At 38.2% G+C, this 19,492-nt stretch overlaps 1 protein-coding gene across 9 annotated transcripts in view; it reads left to right on the forward strand.

Annotated features, from left to right (window-relative positions):
* Positions 1–14,091, forward strand: part of LOC106084425 (dual specificity protein phosphatase 13) — an 80,840-nt gene extending 66,749 nt beyond the window's left edge. For 8 of the 9 annotated variants that reach the window (XM_059366244.1, XM_059366248.1, XM_059366246.1 and 5 more), the window contains 4 exons: positions 4,982–5,160; positions 5,232–5,360; positions 7,862–7,989; positions 12,978–14,091. In XM_059366244.1, coding sequence (XP_059222227.1) covers positions 4,982–5,160; positions 5,232–5,360; positions 7,862–7,989; positions 12,978–13,183 — 642 coding nt within the window. In that variant the 3' untranslated portion in view covers positions 13,184–14,091. The remainder of the gene's footprint in view (positions 1–4,981; positions 5,161–5,231; positions 5,361–7,861; positions 7,990–12,977) is intronic. The other variant, XM_059366245.1, reaches the window with a different exon arrangement.
* Positions 14,092–19,492: the final 5,401 nt, after the last annotated feature.

A 19,492-nucleotide genomic window follows, 5' to 3' on the forward strand; every position in this document is an offset into this window, starting at 1 on the left:
GTGGTAAGTACGGTCCAAATCGGTCTTTAACCTGATGTAGCTTCCATATAAAACGATCTCCCGATTTTACTTTCTGAGTACTTACAAACCGCAATTTTTGTTCTATTTGGCTGAAAATTTGCATGCGATGTTCTGTTTCGATTTCCAACAAGTGTGCCAAATACGGTCCAAATCGGTCTATAACCTGATATAGCTCCCATACAAACTGATCACCCGATTTGAATTCCTGAGTCCTTACAAGCCTCAATATTTTTTCGATTCGACTGAAATTTTGCATGCGTTGTTCTGTTACGATTTCCAACAACTGTGATAAGTACAGTCCAAATCTGTTTATAACCTTATGGCAATTTTACTGTCGGTAAAGATGTTCACAATCGACGTCCTCGCGTAAGCACTACACCACTTCACGCATTCCGTAATCGCCCGGATCTCTGCCTGCAGGATCGTATTATGGTCAGGCAGTCTAAAACAAATCTCAGACCCTGGGTTCTCAAAGTAGACTCCCAGACCGACTCTGTCCTGTAACTTTGATCCATCTGTGTAACATGATCTTCCAGATGGCAATACTAGGGTTCACTCGCACTCGACTTCAAGGTTCATCTCAGGTATCCGATCGGACACTTCTTCCCTTCCTTCCAGCTTTCGTATCGCCGCCACGATTATACCGCGATGGTATGAGCTGCTCCCATCCTCAATCCATTCCCCATCGCCATAAGTCTCATAGCCGCTGTCGCTGCCTCACACTTAATCTGTATGTCAATGGGTCGGATATCTAAAATAGTCTCCAGTGCCCTAGTGGGCGTGGTCCTCATCGCTCCGCCTATGCCTAGACAACATGTTCTCTGTACCTGTTGTATGGTTCTTATGTTGCACTTTTTCTCCATAGCAGTCCATCAAACTACTGAGGCGTAAGTAAGTATTGATCTAATCACGCCCCTGTAAAGCCAGTGGACTATCCTCGGACTCAGGCCCCATTTCGAGCCTACGACCGGTCTTCATAGTGCCCAACATCTATGAGCCTTCTAAGTTCGCTCCTGAATGTGACACTTCCAATTCATTTTTTTGTCCAAGAACACACTTAAGTATTTGACCTTGTCAGATATCGAAATCGTCTTATTGAGGAAACGTGGTGCGTTAAATTGGCCCACCTTTGTCTTCCTCGTGAACAGGCATATTTCAGTCTTCTCTGGGTTAACATTGAGACCTCTGGGTGTAGTCCAGTCATATGCCATATGCAAGACCCTTTCGGCCCTTTTGCATAGCTGGTTCGGATCCTTACCCCTTAGAAGTATCATAGCATCGTCTGCCTAGCAGACGGGATCAAATCCCTCCTCAGTCAGCATCCGTAATAGGTCACTAATGGTGGTCACCCATAGGAGTGGCGATAAAATACCCCCCTGTGGAGTGCCTTGTGCCATTTTCTCCTTATATTTATGCACACTTTTACTTGTTTATTTCTCTAGCCGAACTCTATCTTAGGTTCGACCAGACTCACTTAGTCATGATACCACAGGAGCAGAAGAATGCATCATTGTTCCAACTGTTAAACCAGCGAGATTGCTTAAAAAACCTTGTACAATACATTTGTTCTTCCGCTAGTTCAGACAAGTCGTCAATAAAATAAGAACTTAAACTGGAAATTCTTCTTCTTGGCAGTTCAGGGCGGGCTCACACTAGATGTTCTTTGTTTCTGCTTCTTCGACGTCTTCACAGCTTCAGCAGAAATCGTTACTTGCAATCTTCATTCTAACATTATATTTTCAATTAGACGGTGACCTGCCATGATGGACACCATGGGTGAGACTTCTCTTCTGGCCAACACCAGCGAAACCGTACCCTTTTAAACTTTAGATTGGACTAACTAATTTTGCTGCATTCACAGCCTCTAATTCGTGAGCTACTGTTATCCGTTGTTCTTTGGGCCTCATCTCAAAGAATAAGCATAAGTGTCGGTAGAGGCATACCTACAATTAAAAGTTTCCCAGGGATTTGTAAGTAAGTCTCTGGCCTTGCAAGCTTGTCTGCTCTACAATTACATTTGAAATCTCTGTGGTTCACCACACAGAGCAGGTAAATTTTGAACTGTTCAGATATCTCGGTGAGAGGTCTACAACATTCGAGATAGGCTTTGAATCTTCTGAATTCATTTATGTCAACTATCTGAGAAGATACATATGCCAACTATCGTTAATACATTATATCTTAGCCATTCCTCCGTTGCTTTTATTGCTAGGTTCTCCGCATAATACAAACTACAGCTATTTAGTGACCTTTTTGATATAGTCTGGCCAGGTACTCCAGAGTACACCTCGAATCATGATCATCTAGTCTGGGGCCGTATAGAAGTCTGTGCACCATTTATTAACAGGTATATTGTAACTGCAATGGGTCCTATTAGGTATAGTGGCACAGTGCTTTTAATCCAATTATGATTCAGTCAATGTCTAGACAACATTGCCTGGACCAAACCTTATTTTAGCTCCTTCTTCACATGAAGTTTTGAGAAGTCTTCCCTAACTTATTTTTGGACCGAAGTTTTCTACTTCTTCGTGCAACATTGACTGTGATGATTTTCTTGATGGGGCAACAACATTTATCACTACTTTAGCAATAAAATTAAGTTTCATTCTGTTCTACTTCGAGAATTTGTAGTTATGGTTTGTCTTCAGAGTTCTCAATAGATGTATATATTATACAAAAACTGTGCTGCATCCAGAACAAATTTATGTTACAAACTTCCAACATCTCATCTTTATGTGCGTCATAAATCTCTCTGTAATTATTGATATTTCTCTCAAAATTATTTATAATTGCCTTTTCAATGACAGTCACTGTCATTGCCACTAAATCTTTGTACATGAAATGCTGAAATGCTTTCATTTTGCTATTGTTTGGCCGGAAACCTAAAGCTTCGTCGTCCCAATGTCCATGTCGCAGTGTCATGTGTGAGGGACAAGGCTGTTTAGTCTTTAGTGTTGCATGTGGCGAATTGGGAAATCTTTTTGCATTCACTCGCTTGAATGTGTTGGCATCGTAGGCAGAGGAGAAAGGGGAGAGAATCTATGAATTATTATTTTGACTAAAGAATATGTCGTCATATTGCCTGCTGCATGTACTTTGTCCAATTTTCGTTTGTTTGGAGCATATTCTTACTTAAGGTCTTATCTGGAATTTATTTGATATTGATGCTGAAAGGCATAATCGTAGAAAAAAGCATCTGAGATGTGGGCTAAGTACCTTCCGGAATAGTTTTAACTCCTCCCCTAGAACTTGGAAAACTACATAGTTTTAGACAAAATTTGGTAGTTTCATTGCTTCTCAAAAGGTTTGAGTCACATAGAAAAAGGAGGAAGGAAAAAAATAAGGTTCTGAAGCATGGGTACTTGTGAAAGCAGATGAGGCAGTGCTTGGAGTATTTGAGAGAAAGATTCTTCGTAAAATATATGGACCAGTTTGCGTTAACGGAGAATATAGGCGACGTATGAACCACGAGCTGTATGAAGTGTATGACGACGATAGCATAGTTACACGCATCAAAATACAACGACTGCGTTGGCTAGGTCATGTTGTCAGAATGGCAAAGCAAAGAAGTCTTTTGAAGGCAAACACGGTGGTACACGCAAACCGGGAAGACCAAAAGCCCGATGGAAAGATCAAGTTGAGGGAGACACCTCGAACGTGCGGCTAGTGGAACAAATATTCTGTAATATCCAATTAAAGTAAATTAAGTAAAGTAGAAAAAAGAACTGGTTACGCTAACGGGCATAAGTGCACTTCCGATACCAAAATCTAGAGGCTGAAGAAGTGTGCCAAGTACTGTCTAAATCGGTTTATATATAGCTCCCATATAAACAGATCTCCCTATTTGACTTCTTGCGCCCTTGGAAGCTTCAATTATTCAACTGAATGACTTCCAACAACTATGCCAAATGCAATTTAAATCGGTCAAGAACCTGATATAGCTCCCATATAAACCGATCTCCGGATTTGACTTCTTGAGCTCTTGAAAACCGCAGTTTTCATCAAATTTGGCTGAAATTTTGCATATTGCGTTTTGTTATGACTTCTAATAACTGTGCTAAGTTTGGTTCAAATCGGTCTCTAGCCTGATATACCTCCCTAACAAGCCTCGATTTTTATATGATTTGGTTGAAATTTTGCATATAGTGTTCTGTTATGACTTTCAATAACTGTGTCAAGTACGGTCCAAATGGGTCTATAACCAGATATATCGCCCATATTTTAGCTGAATCCATGGCATGTGGTGGTTTTTTATGACTTTCAACAACTGTGCTAAGTATGGTTTAAATCGGTCTATATCCTGATATAGCTGCCACACAAACCCATCTGGGATTTTGACTACTTAAGCCTCTAGAGGGCGCATTTCTTATCCGATTTGGCATACATTTTGTAAAACGGCTTTTTCCATGACCTTCAACACATACATACAACATAGCCTGATACAGCTCCCATATAGACCGATCTCCCGATTATGATCCTTGAGCCTCTACAATGCGCAATTCATATCCGAATGGACTGAAATATTACCCAATGACTTCGACTATGGTTTTCAACATTCAATTCATTTATGGTCCGAACCAGACTATAACTTGATATAGCTCCAATAGCATAACAATTGTTATGCATTATTCTTTGTTTGACTAAAAAGAAATACCGCGCCAAGAACTCACCAAATGCGACCCATGGTGGAGGATATATAAGATTCGGCCCGGCCATACTTAGCACTCTCTTACTTGTTTTATTGTTCAATTTGATAATGTGCTGATAATGCAATACCGAGTAAGTGGGTATATTTTTTGTCGCATGTCTGTAAATATAGTGAACTTTTGTGTTGTGTTAGAAAGTTTTTTTTTTTAAGTGTACAGTTAACAGCCCATTTGCAAAAATCTTTGAATAATAACACAAAATATAAATATATCAAATTTTTCACTATATGGTATACCTTGTTTTGTCTTTATAGTCGCCCAGTCGTCTGGAATCAGCGGCCGGTACCTCTAGCGAACATACCACAGGACGTCAGTTGCAGCGGGTATTGCATTATTCGATGACACCATGCATGGCCGGCGTTTTGAGATCGGAATGTGCTCTGCACGAAGTGGATTGCGATGAAGTTTATCCAGGAATTTACATTGGTGATGCGTAAGTTATAAGTTCCTAAAAATATACATTTTGGACAGACATATGATTTAATATCCATTCTCAATCTATAGAGCATCAGCGAAAAATAAGACTTTCCTGCGCATGAAAGGTATTACACATGTCTTGAATGCAGCCGAAGGCTGTCGATATGGCCAGGTGGATACGGGTCATAGTTATTATCGTGATATGCCAAGCATAAGGTTAGTTTAAATTGAAGTTCCTAATAACATTAAGAAACCATACCTCATCACATATCATTAATTCAGATTCATTTTAATCAACATTTGACAAAATTAAATTTTCATAATTATTTTATTTTAATTATATACACCAGTTTACAACGTTATTTTTTTATGAATAAAGTTATTTAGTCGAAGTAGATTATGAATGTAAAGTTGTTTACTTATGTAGACAATAAAATTCAATTTGTGTTTGTTTGTTTGTACCCCATAGACTCAAAAACGGCTGAACCGATTACTTTGAAATTTTCACAGATTGTGTAGGTTGGTCTGGAAGGAAACATAGGCTATATAATTTTTTAAATATCGGGAGGGGGGCAGACCCTCCCCCTTACCCCAAAAGTACTACCCAAAAATAAAAGTGGACCGATCGGGATAGTATGGGATTCAAATCAAAGGTGTTCAAGAGTAGAGTACGAATTTCATAATAAAAGTTGGGTCCAAGTACATGGGGACCGCCCCAGCCCCAAAACCCCTTAAAATGGGGTTATTTGACGATCATGACAATATGGGACTCAAATGAAAGGTATTCGGGAGTAGATTACTAATATGGTCAAGAATTTATTGTTAGGGGAAGGGGGCGGACCCTCCACCGTTACCCCAAAAACACCACCGAAAATCAAAAGTGGACCGATAAGAACAATATGGGTATCAAATGAAAAGTATGCGGAAGTAGACTTCAAATTCCTGTCGAAGTATAGGGGGTCACCCCACCCCCACAAAAACGCCCAAAATGGGCACATTGGCCAATTACGGATACATGGGACTCGGTTTGTTTGTTCCGTATAGACTTAAAAACGGCGAACCGATTTTCTCGAAATTTTCGCATATTGTGTAGGTTGGTTTGGAAGGAAACATAGGTTATATAAATTTTCGGTATCGGAAGGAGAACGGACCCTCCCCCTTATGCCAAAAACATAACCCAAAATCAAAAGTGAACCGATCGGGACAATATAGGTATCAAATGAAAGGTATTGGAGAGTAGAATATGAATATTGTATTAAAATTTGAGTCTAAGTGCCCATCGGGCCGCCCCAGCCCCAAAACACCCTCCAAACGGTTCATATTTACCAGCCATGACAATATGGGGCTCAAATTAAAGGTAATTGGAAGTGAAGCGCGAATTTGATATCCATATTTGAATCGAAATGTCTGAGAACATTACCCTAGGAAGAACATTATCACCAGGAACCGAGAAGGGGCAAATTCTTACACATCATTGAGTGCTTTCCGATTCAAGTTTAAACTCAATGATAAGGGACCTTTTTTCATAGCCTAGTCCGAACGGCGTCCCGCAGTGCGACACCTTTTTGGGGAAAATTTTTTAAATGACCATGCATGGCATTGTACCTCGCAAATGTCGCTAACAATAAGAAGGGATAAACACTGCTTTATCCGATGTTCTCGCCAGGATTCGAACAAGTTCAGCATCATAGGCTACAATGGCACGAATTCGATATCCGCATTCAGGGCGAAGGCTCCTCATTCTAAAATGATATTAGAGAGATAAAGAAGGCGCAGCGGAGCGGGCTGAGTTCGGCTAGTATAGTATCAAGGTACACCCACTTTAAAATAAACAGATCGGTTAAAAATTACTTCCTGATTCGATTAATTGGTGTCTTTCTGTCTATCTGTAGTGAAGGTATTGATCGAATATGTTGACTAATAATATTTAATTGGACACCCATCTTTTAATTTAAGAGCGACTGCTATTGATTTTAGGGAAATCCAATTTCGTGTAAGATGTATATATTATATTAAATAAATATATTAATTCATTGCTAGATTTGCACTTATAAAGCCCCACATATCAAACTATTCAACCGATCAGAATGAATTATGGTATGACTCGTTTTTTTATTCATCTGTTTATTTCTGCCAAATTCTATTCAAATCGATATATCTACATTAGTTGGCTTGAAACGTAAAATTTAATTTTAATGCTTCACTTTATGGAGGATTGAGAACAGAAAGAATCTTTGAAAGTTTAGTAATAGTGAAGAGTGATTCGAGGGATTTGCGTATTAGTGAATTTATATAATTCGTAGTGGTACCACCTCTACGAATTCACAGTCCTAAACATACTTTCCAAACAAACATATATTGTTGAAGTTTGACTTATAACTTTTGTGATAACAAAACTGCATCAATAAATGCTTGCAAACTGGTGTCATTTATTTATCATTTTGTTTTAATAATTTATTTTTAAATTTATCCTTCGTTTAAAAACAACAATTTTCTGCGGCCGCTTACCACTACCACCACCACCACCAACACCACCATTACCATCGGCACAATTTTCACCATTCCGAGCTATTCATTATGATTTTTTGCTTGGCATTTTATTTATTCCATCATGCCTTGTCAATATCACACTTTCAAAATTTTGCTCCAAATTACACTTTAACATCTGGTGCGAGAAATCATTTTGAAAATTATATGTGTGTTAAAAAATGTGACAGCGGAAGAGACAACAAAACTACTTATTTCAGATACATGGGCTTTCCAATGGTTGATGCTCCCACAACAGATATTTCGCGTTATTTCTATGTGGCTGCCAAATTCATCGATAGTGCCATTAGCAGCGGAGGTAATAAATATACATATGTTTAATTTCTTATATACATTAATGGTATTGTATAAAAATTTGAAAATATTTTCTATATCACCACATAAAATGATATGTACAATAGTTGGCATTATAAAGCTCTTTTTGATCTTAGGAGATAGACATTGATTTGAGTTTTTTACTGAGTGTTTCTCATTTTTATATAAAATCAAATTTTTTGAAATATTTTTTATATACATATGGCATGGCGTCCATACAAAGCCTCTTTAATCAAGAGGCTTTAATTAGCTATCGCATTGTTATAACAATAAACGTGTTCAGCAGAAGAGTCTACAAAATCTTACGTTTCGTGGATAGACGCATAATTTAAACCCCATTCTCAGTAGTTGTATGGATAAAAATAATTTTAAAGAGATATGCGCAAATATTAATAGCTGTATTCTAAAAATAAGTTTTACTACCCATCACCATAGAATTTATTCTAAAAATAAGTTTTACTACTCACCACCTAGTCATTCCGTTTGTAACAGCTCGAAATATTGATCTGCGACCCCATAAAGTATATATATTCTGTATCGTCTCGTCATTCTGATTCGATCTAACCGTGTCCGTTCGTCCGTCTGTCGAAATCACGAAAGCGGTCGAACGGGTAAAGCTAGTCGCTAGAAATTTTGCACAGAAATTAAATATCGATATAGGTCATTGGGGATTGCAAATGGACCATATCGGTTTAGATTTATATACAGCTCTCATATAAACCGATCTCCCGATTTTACTTCTTGAGTCCCTGGAAGCCGCAATTTTGGTCCGATTTGGCTGAAATTTTGCACATAGTGTTCTGCTATGACTTCCAACAACTGAACCATGTACGTCCATGTAAGCCGATCTCCCGATTGACTTCCTGAGCCCCTAAAAGCCGCAATATTTGTCTTATGACTTTCAAACACTGTGCCAGATATGGTTCAAATCGGTCCACAACTTGATATAGCTCCCATATAAACCGATCTCTCAATTTAACTTCTTGGACCCAGGAAGCCGCAATTTTTGTTCTATTTGGCTGAAATTTTGCACATGGTGTTCTCTTATGACTTCCAACAACTGTTCGAATCGGTCTATAACCTCATATATAGCCTTCCATATAAGCCGATCTTCCGATTTGACTTCTTGAGCCCCTATTCTATTTGGCTGAAATTTTGCACATGGTGTTCTCTTATGACTTTCAAACTCTGTGCCAAGTATGCCAAATCGGTCTATAACCTGATATAGCTCCCATACATACCGATCTTCCGATTTGACTTCTTGAGCCCATACAAGCAGCAATTTTTATCGAATTTGGCTGAAATTTTGCATGCGGTGTTCTGTTACGACTTATATAACCTCATACAGCTCCCATGTAAACCGGTCTCTCGATCATCCTTGTTCGGTTCCTAGAAGCTTTAATATTTGCTGGTTTAACATAAGTTTGGTATGTAGAATAAAATTGTGCCCTACAACTAAATAAATTTTGAATACATTTTTAGGAGAATCCATGGGGGTGGGTTCCCAAGATTCGGCCCGGCCGAACTTAGCACGCTTTGTCTTGTTAAGTTTAGTATAGCGGATCAATTTGAATTTGGAGTATAATATTGTGATGTTATTGAAATCAAAAACGAAATTTGAATGTGGTTTCTTACCGTTACCTAAATGATGAAGGATATACGAAATTCGTACATAAAATAGTTAATTTGCCCATGAACATTCCCTTAAGAAATAGAAGGGAAACTTCTTTTACGGTAACGCAGAGTTTAGCATGTCCTCCTATGACGCTGAACGCTTGTGTTCGAATCCTGCCGAGGCCATCATAAAAAATTTTCATCGGTGGTTTTCCTCTCAGAATATTGGGGACTTTTGTTAGGTACTATACCATGAAAAAACTTCTCCCAAAGAGGTGTCTTGGATTCGGCTATAAATAGGAGACCCTTATCATTGAGCTTACAAGGCAAATATTTAGTTGTGATCTTGGACAGGAAACTGAATTGGAAGTGTCATATTCAGGAGAAAAGGCTCACAGATGTTGGGCACTATGTAGACGGGCCGTTGGCTCAAAATGGGGCCTGAATCCTAGGATAGCCCACTGGCTTTACAAGAGCGTGATTAGACCAATACTTACTCACGCCTCAGTAGTTTGGTGGACTGCTAAGGAGAAAAAGTGCAACATAAGAATCATACAACAGGTTCAGAAAGCATGTTGTCTTGGCATAGGCGGAGCGATGAGGACCACGCCCAATAGGGCACTGGAGATATACGACCCATTGACATATAGATTAAGTGTGAGGCAGCCACGGCGGCTATGAGACTTATGGCGATGGGAGAATGGATTGAGGATGGGAGCAGCTCATACCATCGCGGTATAATCGAGGCGGCGATAGGAAACCTGGAAGGAAGGGAAGATGTGTTCGATCGGTACCTGAGATGAACCTTGAAGTCGAGTGCGAGGCATTGCTGGCATCGGCACAGTCTTGGATTGACGGAACCCTAGTATTGCCATCTGGAAGATCATGTTACACGGATGGATCAAAGCTAGAAGACAGAGTGGGCCAGCGAATCTACATTGAGAACTAAGGGACTGAGATCTGTTTTAGGCTGCCTGACCATAATACGATCCTGCAGGCGGAGATCCGGGCGATCACGGAATGCGTGAAGTGGTGTGGTGCTAACGCGAGGACGTCGAGTGTGAACATCTTTATCGCCAGTAAAATTGCCATAAGGGCAATAACAACCAGGATGGCAAGGTCACGAACAGTCTTTCAGAGTAAGATGGAGATTACGCCTTCTCCGAGGATGGCAAAATCCGCATCGTTTGGGTGACGGGCCATAACGGAGTAAGGGGAAAGGAAAGGGCAGACGATTTGGCGGTGAAGGCCAGAAGGTTGCCATCAATAAACTTGGTTAACACGAAGCCTTTCGGGTCGACGCAATGCGAGTTAAGGGAGTGGGCGACGAATGCGCATGCAACATTGTGGAACAGCGAAACGGTCGGTAGGACGGCGAAAATCATATGGGGAGAAACAGATCGTGAGAAGACGAGGCTATTACTGAAAGGAAGCAAGAAGGAGGACAGTATAGCTATTGGTATCATAATGGGACACATAGGACTCAAGCTCACTTATGTAAAATCAGTGCGACAAGTGATAGCATGTGTAGGGCATGCGGGGAAAATGATCTTTTTTTATCCATAAACAGGTTAAATTCGAAGATGGGCTATATCGGACTATATCTTGATATAGCTGCCATATAGACCGATCAGCCGATTTGAGGTCTTAGGCCAATAAAAGCCACATTTATTATCCGATTTTGCTTAAATTTTGACAGTGAGTTATGTTAAACCACTCGACATTTTTCTTTAATTTGGTCCAGATCGATTCAGATTTGGATATAGCTGCCATGTAGACCGATCCGACGTTTTACGGTCTTAGGCCCATAAAAGCCCCATTTATTATCCGATTTTGCTGAAATTTGGGTGAGTTGCGTTAGGCTCTACGACATCTTTCATCAATTTGGCCCAGATCGATCCAGATTTGGGTATAGCTGCCATATAGACCTATCTCTCGATTTAAGGTCTTGCGTCTATAAATGGCGCAATTATTGTCCAATTTTGCTGAAATTTGGGACACTGAGTTGTGTTAGGCCTTTCGACATACTTTTGCAATTTGGCCCAGATCAGTCCAGATTTGGATATAGCTGCCATAAAGACCGATCCGCCGATTTAGGGTCTTAGGCCCATAAAAGCCACATTTATTCTCCGATATCGCCGAAATTAAGACAGTGAGTTATGTTAGGCCGTACGACATCTTTTGTAAATTTCGCCAAAATCGGTCCAGATTTGGATATAGTTGCCATATAGACCGATCTCTCGATTTAAGGTTTTGCGTCTATAAATGGCGCAATTATTGTCCGATGTCACCGAGAATTGGGACTGTGAGTTAAGTTAAGCTCCTTGACATACTTCTGCAATTTGGCTCAGATCGGTCCAGATTTGGATATAGCTGCCATGAAGACCGATCTCTCGATTTAAAGTTTTGGGCCCATAAGAGGCGCATTTATTGTCCGATGTCGTCGGAATTTTGGGACAGTGAGTTGTGTTTGGCCCTTCGCCATTCTTCTTCAATTTGGCTCAGATCGGTCAAGATTTGGATATAGCTGCCATATAGACCGATATCTCGCTTTAAAGTTTGGCCCCATAAAAGGCGCATTTATAATCCGATTTCACTGAAATTTGAGACATTGTCTATGTTAGGCTTTTCGACATCCATGTGGTATATGGTTCAGATCGGTTTATTTTTAGATATAGCTACTAAAAAGATCAATATTTTGTTATACACAATTGAACAATGACTTAGACTTATAAAGGGTGATTTTTTTGAGGTTAGGATTTTCATGCATTAGTATTTGACAGATATTCGCTGAACAAAATTTGTCAAAATTTGAACACATTTCGAACCGAACACTGATTTTGGTAATAAAATTCAATGATTTGCAAGCGTTGCTCGTTAGTAAGTCTATTCATGATGAAATGTCAAAGCTTACTGAGCATCTTTCTCTTCGACACCATGTCTGAAATCCCACGTGATCTGTCAAATACTAATGCATGAAAATCCAAACCTCAAATCGGTACATATTTTATTATAACTGCTATGCGGCATAAGGTATGCTTTTTTCACCGGATTTTGAAGAATGGTGGTTTACATATATACCCGAGGTGGTGGGTATCCAAAGTTCGGCTTGGCCGAACTTATCTCCTTTTTACTTGTTTTGTTTTATATTGGTACACATGTCTTATCTCAAAGATGTGTAATTGATTGAGTTTGTTTGCGTTTAGTTTAATTTTGAATGAGCTTAGTTTTCCAAGTACATATGCAAGCGAAAAAGTCTATCAAAGTTGTGCATCTTCTTAAATTTTAATTTATTGTTTCATTTATTAATCGTTAAAGTAATGTTAATTAAAAATTTTCTGTTCATCTGTTTCCTAGGTAAAGTATTGGTACATTGTTTGGTGGGCATGTCCCGTTCGGCCACATGTGTGCTGGCCTATCTGATGATCTGTCGAAAAATGTCAGCTGTTGATGCCATACGCAAGGTGCGCATGCACCGTGACATTCATCCCAATGATGGTTTCTTACAACAATTGGCTGACCTTGATATGGAACTTAAACGCAAATGTCTATATCCTTACTAGACAGGAGCAAAACGAAACATAACAAAATCCCCGAAACCAAATTATACCTACGTACATATACATATATATATAACAATACGACTATATTTATAACAACAACAATAATAATGTAACACATAACAAATACTATTTATAATTATGTAAAATTTAAAGAAAAAGGAAAAAAAAACAAAAAACAAACACCTAGTGACCTAGTAATGAGACCATTTTATTCGACCATTCTTGACATTGACTTTGACTTTACACTACGGACAATAGGACCGGAGGAGGAAAACAAAAACGATCTTTTTGAACTTATTTTTTAGTAACAAACAAAAGAAAACCCAAAAGATATCTAAAACAATATTATTTTTTTGTAGTATTTTAATAATAACTAATTTTTGTATTATTTAAAAAGAAAATTATATACTTTTAATCCTAACAAAACCAATTGATCATGAATAATAATATGAAGTATTTATAAATAAAACAGAAAAACAAACATATAAACAGTGATAATAAACAATTGTAACAAATGAACTAATAAAGCAAAGTGAAACGAAGTACGAGTCGTACATAGGCAATGACTTCCACTTGCATTCATCCACATCCACTATATATCCACATGTGTGCGCATATACTCCAAACCAATTTACTAAGCCCAGTGCGTTACCTATTGCCACTTGTTGCATATTTAGATGAAGTAGTGCAAATATTGGCAGAAACTATCTCATGGACCATCCCTGCGGTGGCCATGAGGATTACGATTTTTTGTGATTATTCTAATGTATGTATGTCGATATATCCATTGAATCGAGTGTCAGACAAAATGATTCTATTACAAATATGAGTAATTATTCTGTTAAATTTTATGCAGAAATGTTTTATTAGCAACATATAATAAAAAAAAACATTTGTAAAAAATTGAATTAGCATATATTTTATTATTTTCTGGAAATGATGTTTCTTTTATTATTTTTTTCTGATAGAAAGTAAGTAAATTTTTTGAAACACCTGTAAACCAATAAGGAAACTGTGTTTAAACACCGATTAAGATGATCAAGAATATGACTTCAACAAATGTTTTAAAAAGTTGAAATTATAGAAAGACCAATTAATTATTGTATTATTGAAACCATTATACTCTGCAACAATTTCAAGGTCATGATCTGGGGCACAGGAAATTGTAGATATGAATAAAAGTACACTTTCAAATTCAACGGCCTTTTCCACAAAACTTAATGTAAATTTGAAATATGTTTATTTGACAGATTTCCTTTATAGAATTGTCAAATAAACCTATTTTAAGGCTTCATTAAATTTGGTGAAAAAGATAGTATGTGTTTTGCAATTCAGTAAAGTTGGCAAGAATCATTTATATTTTATTGTTGGGAAAATGTAGTTCTACAGTATATATGTCGATGGGATGTTAATATTATTCTCGAAAATTGGTGTCCACATATTTCTAAAAATCTTTTATTTGCATCATAATCTGGACTTCTTCAGTAAACAATTGGCCACTGAATCAGGTAAACAAGTCCAATGATATCATTAAGTTGTTATGCCATTTGAAACGAGGTACATATAAAGCAAAAAAGTCACCGAGTGTTACAATTTTACTTGCGGAAATATGTTGGCGGAGTAGTAAAGTGTTCCAAGACAAGAATGACGACGAAAATTTATAGTTCTAATTGATCTATATACGTCCACTTGGGTTAATTTTCGGGGTTATGGGCTCCCCCTGATACTTCAAAATATATATAAATATCAGATTCGTATTCCTTTGTGCATATCTTCTATTTGAGATCCATATGGATCTGATCTTAGATATGGCCGTTCAGATAGGTTTTAACACTTGTCTTTTAATTTTGTTATCAAAGTCGTACTCTTCTCCCAAGTACTTTTAATATAAGTCCCATATTGTACCGATCGGTATATATGACCGTTTGAATGTTTCTATACCCTCCACCATAGGATGGGGGTATACTAATTTCGTCTTTCTGTTTGTAACTCCTCGAAATATTCGTCTAAGACACCATTAAGCATATATATTCTTGATCGTCGTGACATTTTAAATCGATCTAGCCATATCCGTCTGTCTGTCGAAAGCAAGCTAACTTTCGAAGGAGTAAAGCTAGCTTGATATGGCTGCCATATAAACCGATCTTGGGTCTTGACTACTTGTGCCACTAGAAGGCTCAATTCTTATCCGATTTGGCTGAAATTTTGCATGACGTGTTTTGTTATGACTTCCAACAACTGTATTGAGAATAGTTCAAATCGGCCGGTGATATGGTTGCCCTATAAACCGATCTGGGGTCTTGACTTCTTGAGCCACTGGAGGGCACAATTATTATCCGATTTAGCTGAAAGTTTGCATGAGATGTTTTGCTATGACTTTAAACAGATGTGCTAAGTATGATTCAAGACAGCCCATTACCTGATATAGCTGTCATATAAACCGATCTGGAATTTTGACTTCTTGAGCCTCTAAAGGGAGCAATTATTAATTGGCTGAAATTTTGTACAACGGCTTCTCCCAAGACCTTCAATATACGTGTCGAATATGGTCTCAATCGGTTTATACAGCTCCCCTATAAACCGATCTCTCTATTTTACTTTTTCAGCCCCTAAAGAGCATAATTCTTACTAGATTTGACTGAAATTTTACAAAATGACTTCTACTATGGTCTCTAAAATTCAATTCAATTATGGTCCGAAATGATCCATAACTTGATATTTTTCCCATAACATAGCAATTCATTTCTTTTAAGCTTTGTTTTCCTAAAAAGAGATACCGGGAAAAGAGCTCGACAAATGCAATCCATGGTGGAGGATCACATTTGTCCTTCTTGGTGGGTCGTTTCACCCAGGTACTTGAACCAAAATTTAATCAGATTTGTGTTTTGAAGTTATAATAAGGATACAGACATGTACTTCCCACCGTTGAACCATTCAGATAGCTTTTAACCGATTGCCAGCTTGCGAATGTTTAAATCCGTTAATTCAGACAAGTCCTTAAAGAAATGGGAACCTAAAGTGGAACTCCTTCTGTTTACCTGTGCGTACTTATACACATCAGATGTCCTATATCCTCCTTTTCGTAGACGTTCGCACATCTTCAGCAGAAAACGTTACATGCGTCCTAAAGTCTATCAGACTGTTTTCCGCAAAGACTGTCACCTATCATGAACGACACAATGATTGACGCACTGTGAAGCAGAATCGAAAAAACAAGTAAAACACCTGCCGTTTGAAATTTTAAAGTTAAGGTGTTAGCTTTACAGCTGAGCTGTTACCGAGATCATGTGCAAAATATTAAGGCCCTAGGTGGTCCGGGCTAGAGCTGAGAAACTATCGATAACACTATCGATGTTTTACCGTTTGAACAGTGATTTTTTTGTATTAGATCCCACGATGTCCGCGCCGAGTTTGGTCCAAATTGGTTTATAAATAATTTATTTTTCATCGTATTACGACGAAAGGGGGTAAAATATATATATCTAAAGTGGTGGGTATCAAAAAATCGGCCCGGCCTTTTCACTTGATAACACCATCGAAGTTATCAGTAAAATTTATTTATTTTGTTGAAATGTGCCTCTTTTTGATAAAAAATTATTGGATTAATAGAAAGTCTTCAAAATTAAGACAAAATTACAATATGACACGAAATTGTACTATATTTGCTCATTTTGTGGCATTCGTCGATATTTCAACTTCAGCGGAATATAAAACAAGTAAAAGCGTGCTAAGTTCGGCCAGACCGAAACCGGAGGACCCACCACCATGGATTCCGCTAAAAATTTATACAAACTAAATTTAGTTGAAGGCCATAATTTTATTCTACATACCAATCTTGTGCTAAACCAGCAAAATTAAAGCTACGAGGAACCGAACAAGGATAATCGAGAGACCGATTTATATGGGAGCTATATTAGGTTATAAACCGATTTGGACCGTACTCGACACAGATGTTGGAGGTCATAACAGAATGCTATGTGCAAAATTTCAGCCAAATCGAATAACAATTGCGGCTTGCAGAGGTTTAAGATGTGAAACCGGTAGATCTGTTTATATGGGAGCTATATACAAAGCTGAACCGATATGACCCATTTGCAATCCCCAACGATCTATATCAATATTAAGTAATTTCAAGCGGCTAGCTTTACGCGTTCGACCGCTATCGTGATTTTGACAGTCGGACGGATGGATGGACGGGCATGGTCAGATCGCATCAGAATGTCGAGAGGATCCAGAATGTATATACTTTAGGGGGTCACAGATCAATATTTCGAGGTGTTACAAACGGAATGACTAGATTAGTATACCCCCATCTCATGGTGGTGGGTATGAAAACACTCGATATGTTGAATACTGCAATATAATACAATTTTGTATGTTTGGATTTACACGTTATTTCGTGGTTTCTTTGAAAATATGCGTATTAAACAAGTTTTTCGATAATATAAATAAAGAGTGACTTTTTTTAAAAGCTATAGGAAAGTTAAAAAAACACATGAAATTCAGAAAAATTCATGAAATTTTTATCTAAATCGATAGTACGGTCCATATAATTTCAAGTTTGAAAATTATTTCATGCAAATGTTGACAGTGCGTCTCAAATGGTCCATCCGCTTAGTCCAATTTTGGCATACTCTTTAAAATATTTCGTCCAGTATCCCACGAAAAATTCTTCAATGTTGTCTTCCAATGCGTCAATTGAAGCGAGATAGTCTGTATAGACATAAGCTTTAACATAGCCCCACAAAAAAAAGTCTAAAGGCGTTAAATCACACGATCTGGCCAATTGACCGGTCACGAACGTGATATAAAGTGTTCACCTCTCGCCTCTCAATAAGTCCATTGTTACGCGTGCTGTGTGGCATGTGGCACCATCTTGTTGAAACCACGTCTCCTGACCTGCATGGTCAAGTTCTTGCATTTTGGGCAAAAAAAAGTTGGAAGTTGAATAATTCGCATCTTCTTTGAAATAGTACGGTCCAATGATGCCACCAGACCGTAAACCGCACCGGGTGCATAGGTAGCTTTTGCAATGCTTCTGTCTTATCTTTACTCCAAAATCGACAATTCTGCTTATTTACATATCCATCGAGCCAAAAATTAGCTTCGCGCGATTAACTTTCTTCATAGAGCAAGCATTTTGATAATAAAATTCAATAATTTGGTAGCCTTATTCGTTTGTAAGACGATTCTTGGTTAAGTTATAGACCAAACTGAAAATGTTTGACAGTGAAACAAATCACGATACGTGCGTGAGCTGCTTAAACCATTGTTACCAAAAAGGTAAAGCTAAAAAGTCACCCTTTAGTATCGATAGTTATAAAAAATATATCGAAACTATCGAATGGAGTGAATATCGATAGCTTGCTTGAGAATATCTCAAAGAGATATCTCTACCACTTTTCAAACGGCACATTTTTACTACCTTTTTATACCTTCCACCATAAGATGGGGGGTATACTAATTTCGTCATTCTGTTTGTAACTACTCGAAATATTCGTCTGAGACCCCATAAAGTATATATATTCTTGATCGTCGTGACATTTTATGTCGATCTAGCCATGTCCGTCCGTCTGTCTGTCGAAAGCACGCTAACTTCCGAAGGAGTAAAGCTAGCCGCTTGAAATTTTGCACATATACTTCTTGTTAGGTTTGTTGGTATTGTAAATGGGCTATATAGGTCCATGTTATGATATCCAAAAACTGTGCTAAGTATGGTTCAAATCGGTCCATAATCTGATATAGCTGACATATAAACCGATCTGGGATCTTGACTTCTTGAGACTCTAGAGGTCGCAATTATTATCCGATTTGCCTGATTCGGCCCGGCCGAACTTAGCACGCTTTTACTTGTTTCGATTCTATTTCACTGTGTGACATAGTTTCTGCCAACGAAAACAAGGTGGTAGACTTCCTCAAGTCCATAATGGGCCACAAAATTTTGAAGTGTTTTCAACCAGCACTTTGTGGCCATCTGTCATTCGTTGCCCTATGGGTCTGACATAAGACAAATTCCAGTTCCCCTGGAATGTGTAAGGTAGATCTCCTTATCTCCTTTATAATTCCCTGGGATATCTTTGTAGCCCGTCACTCAGGACAGGTGAATTTAGAGTTCAGCCATTTCGTTGAGAGACCTCAGACAGTCGAGGGAGGTTTTTGAATTCAGAAATATGTTACTCAGAGATTAAATGGCTGTCTGGCAGTCTGAGAAGATATTTATGCCAATAGCAGTTATGATCTTATATCTTAGCCATTCCATCACTTCTATAATTGCAAGGATCTCCACTTGATACACACTACAGTGGACGC

The sequence above is a fragment of the Stomoxys calcitrans genome, chromosome 4 (genome assembly GCF_963082655.1).
Source record: "Stomoxys calcitrans chromosome 4, idStoCalc2.1, whole genome shotgun sequence".
NCBI classification, from domain to species: domain Eukaryota; kingdom Metazoa; phylum Arthropoda; class Insecta; order Diptera; family Muscidae; genus Stomoxys; species Stomoxys calcitrans.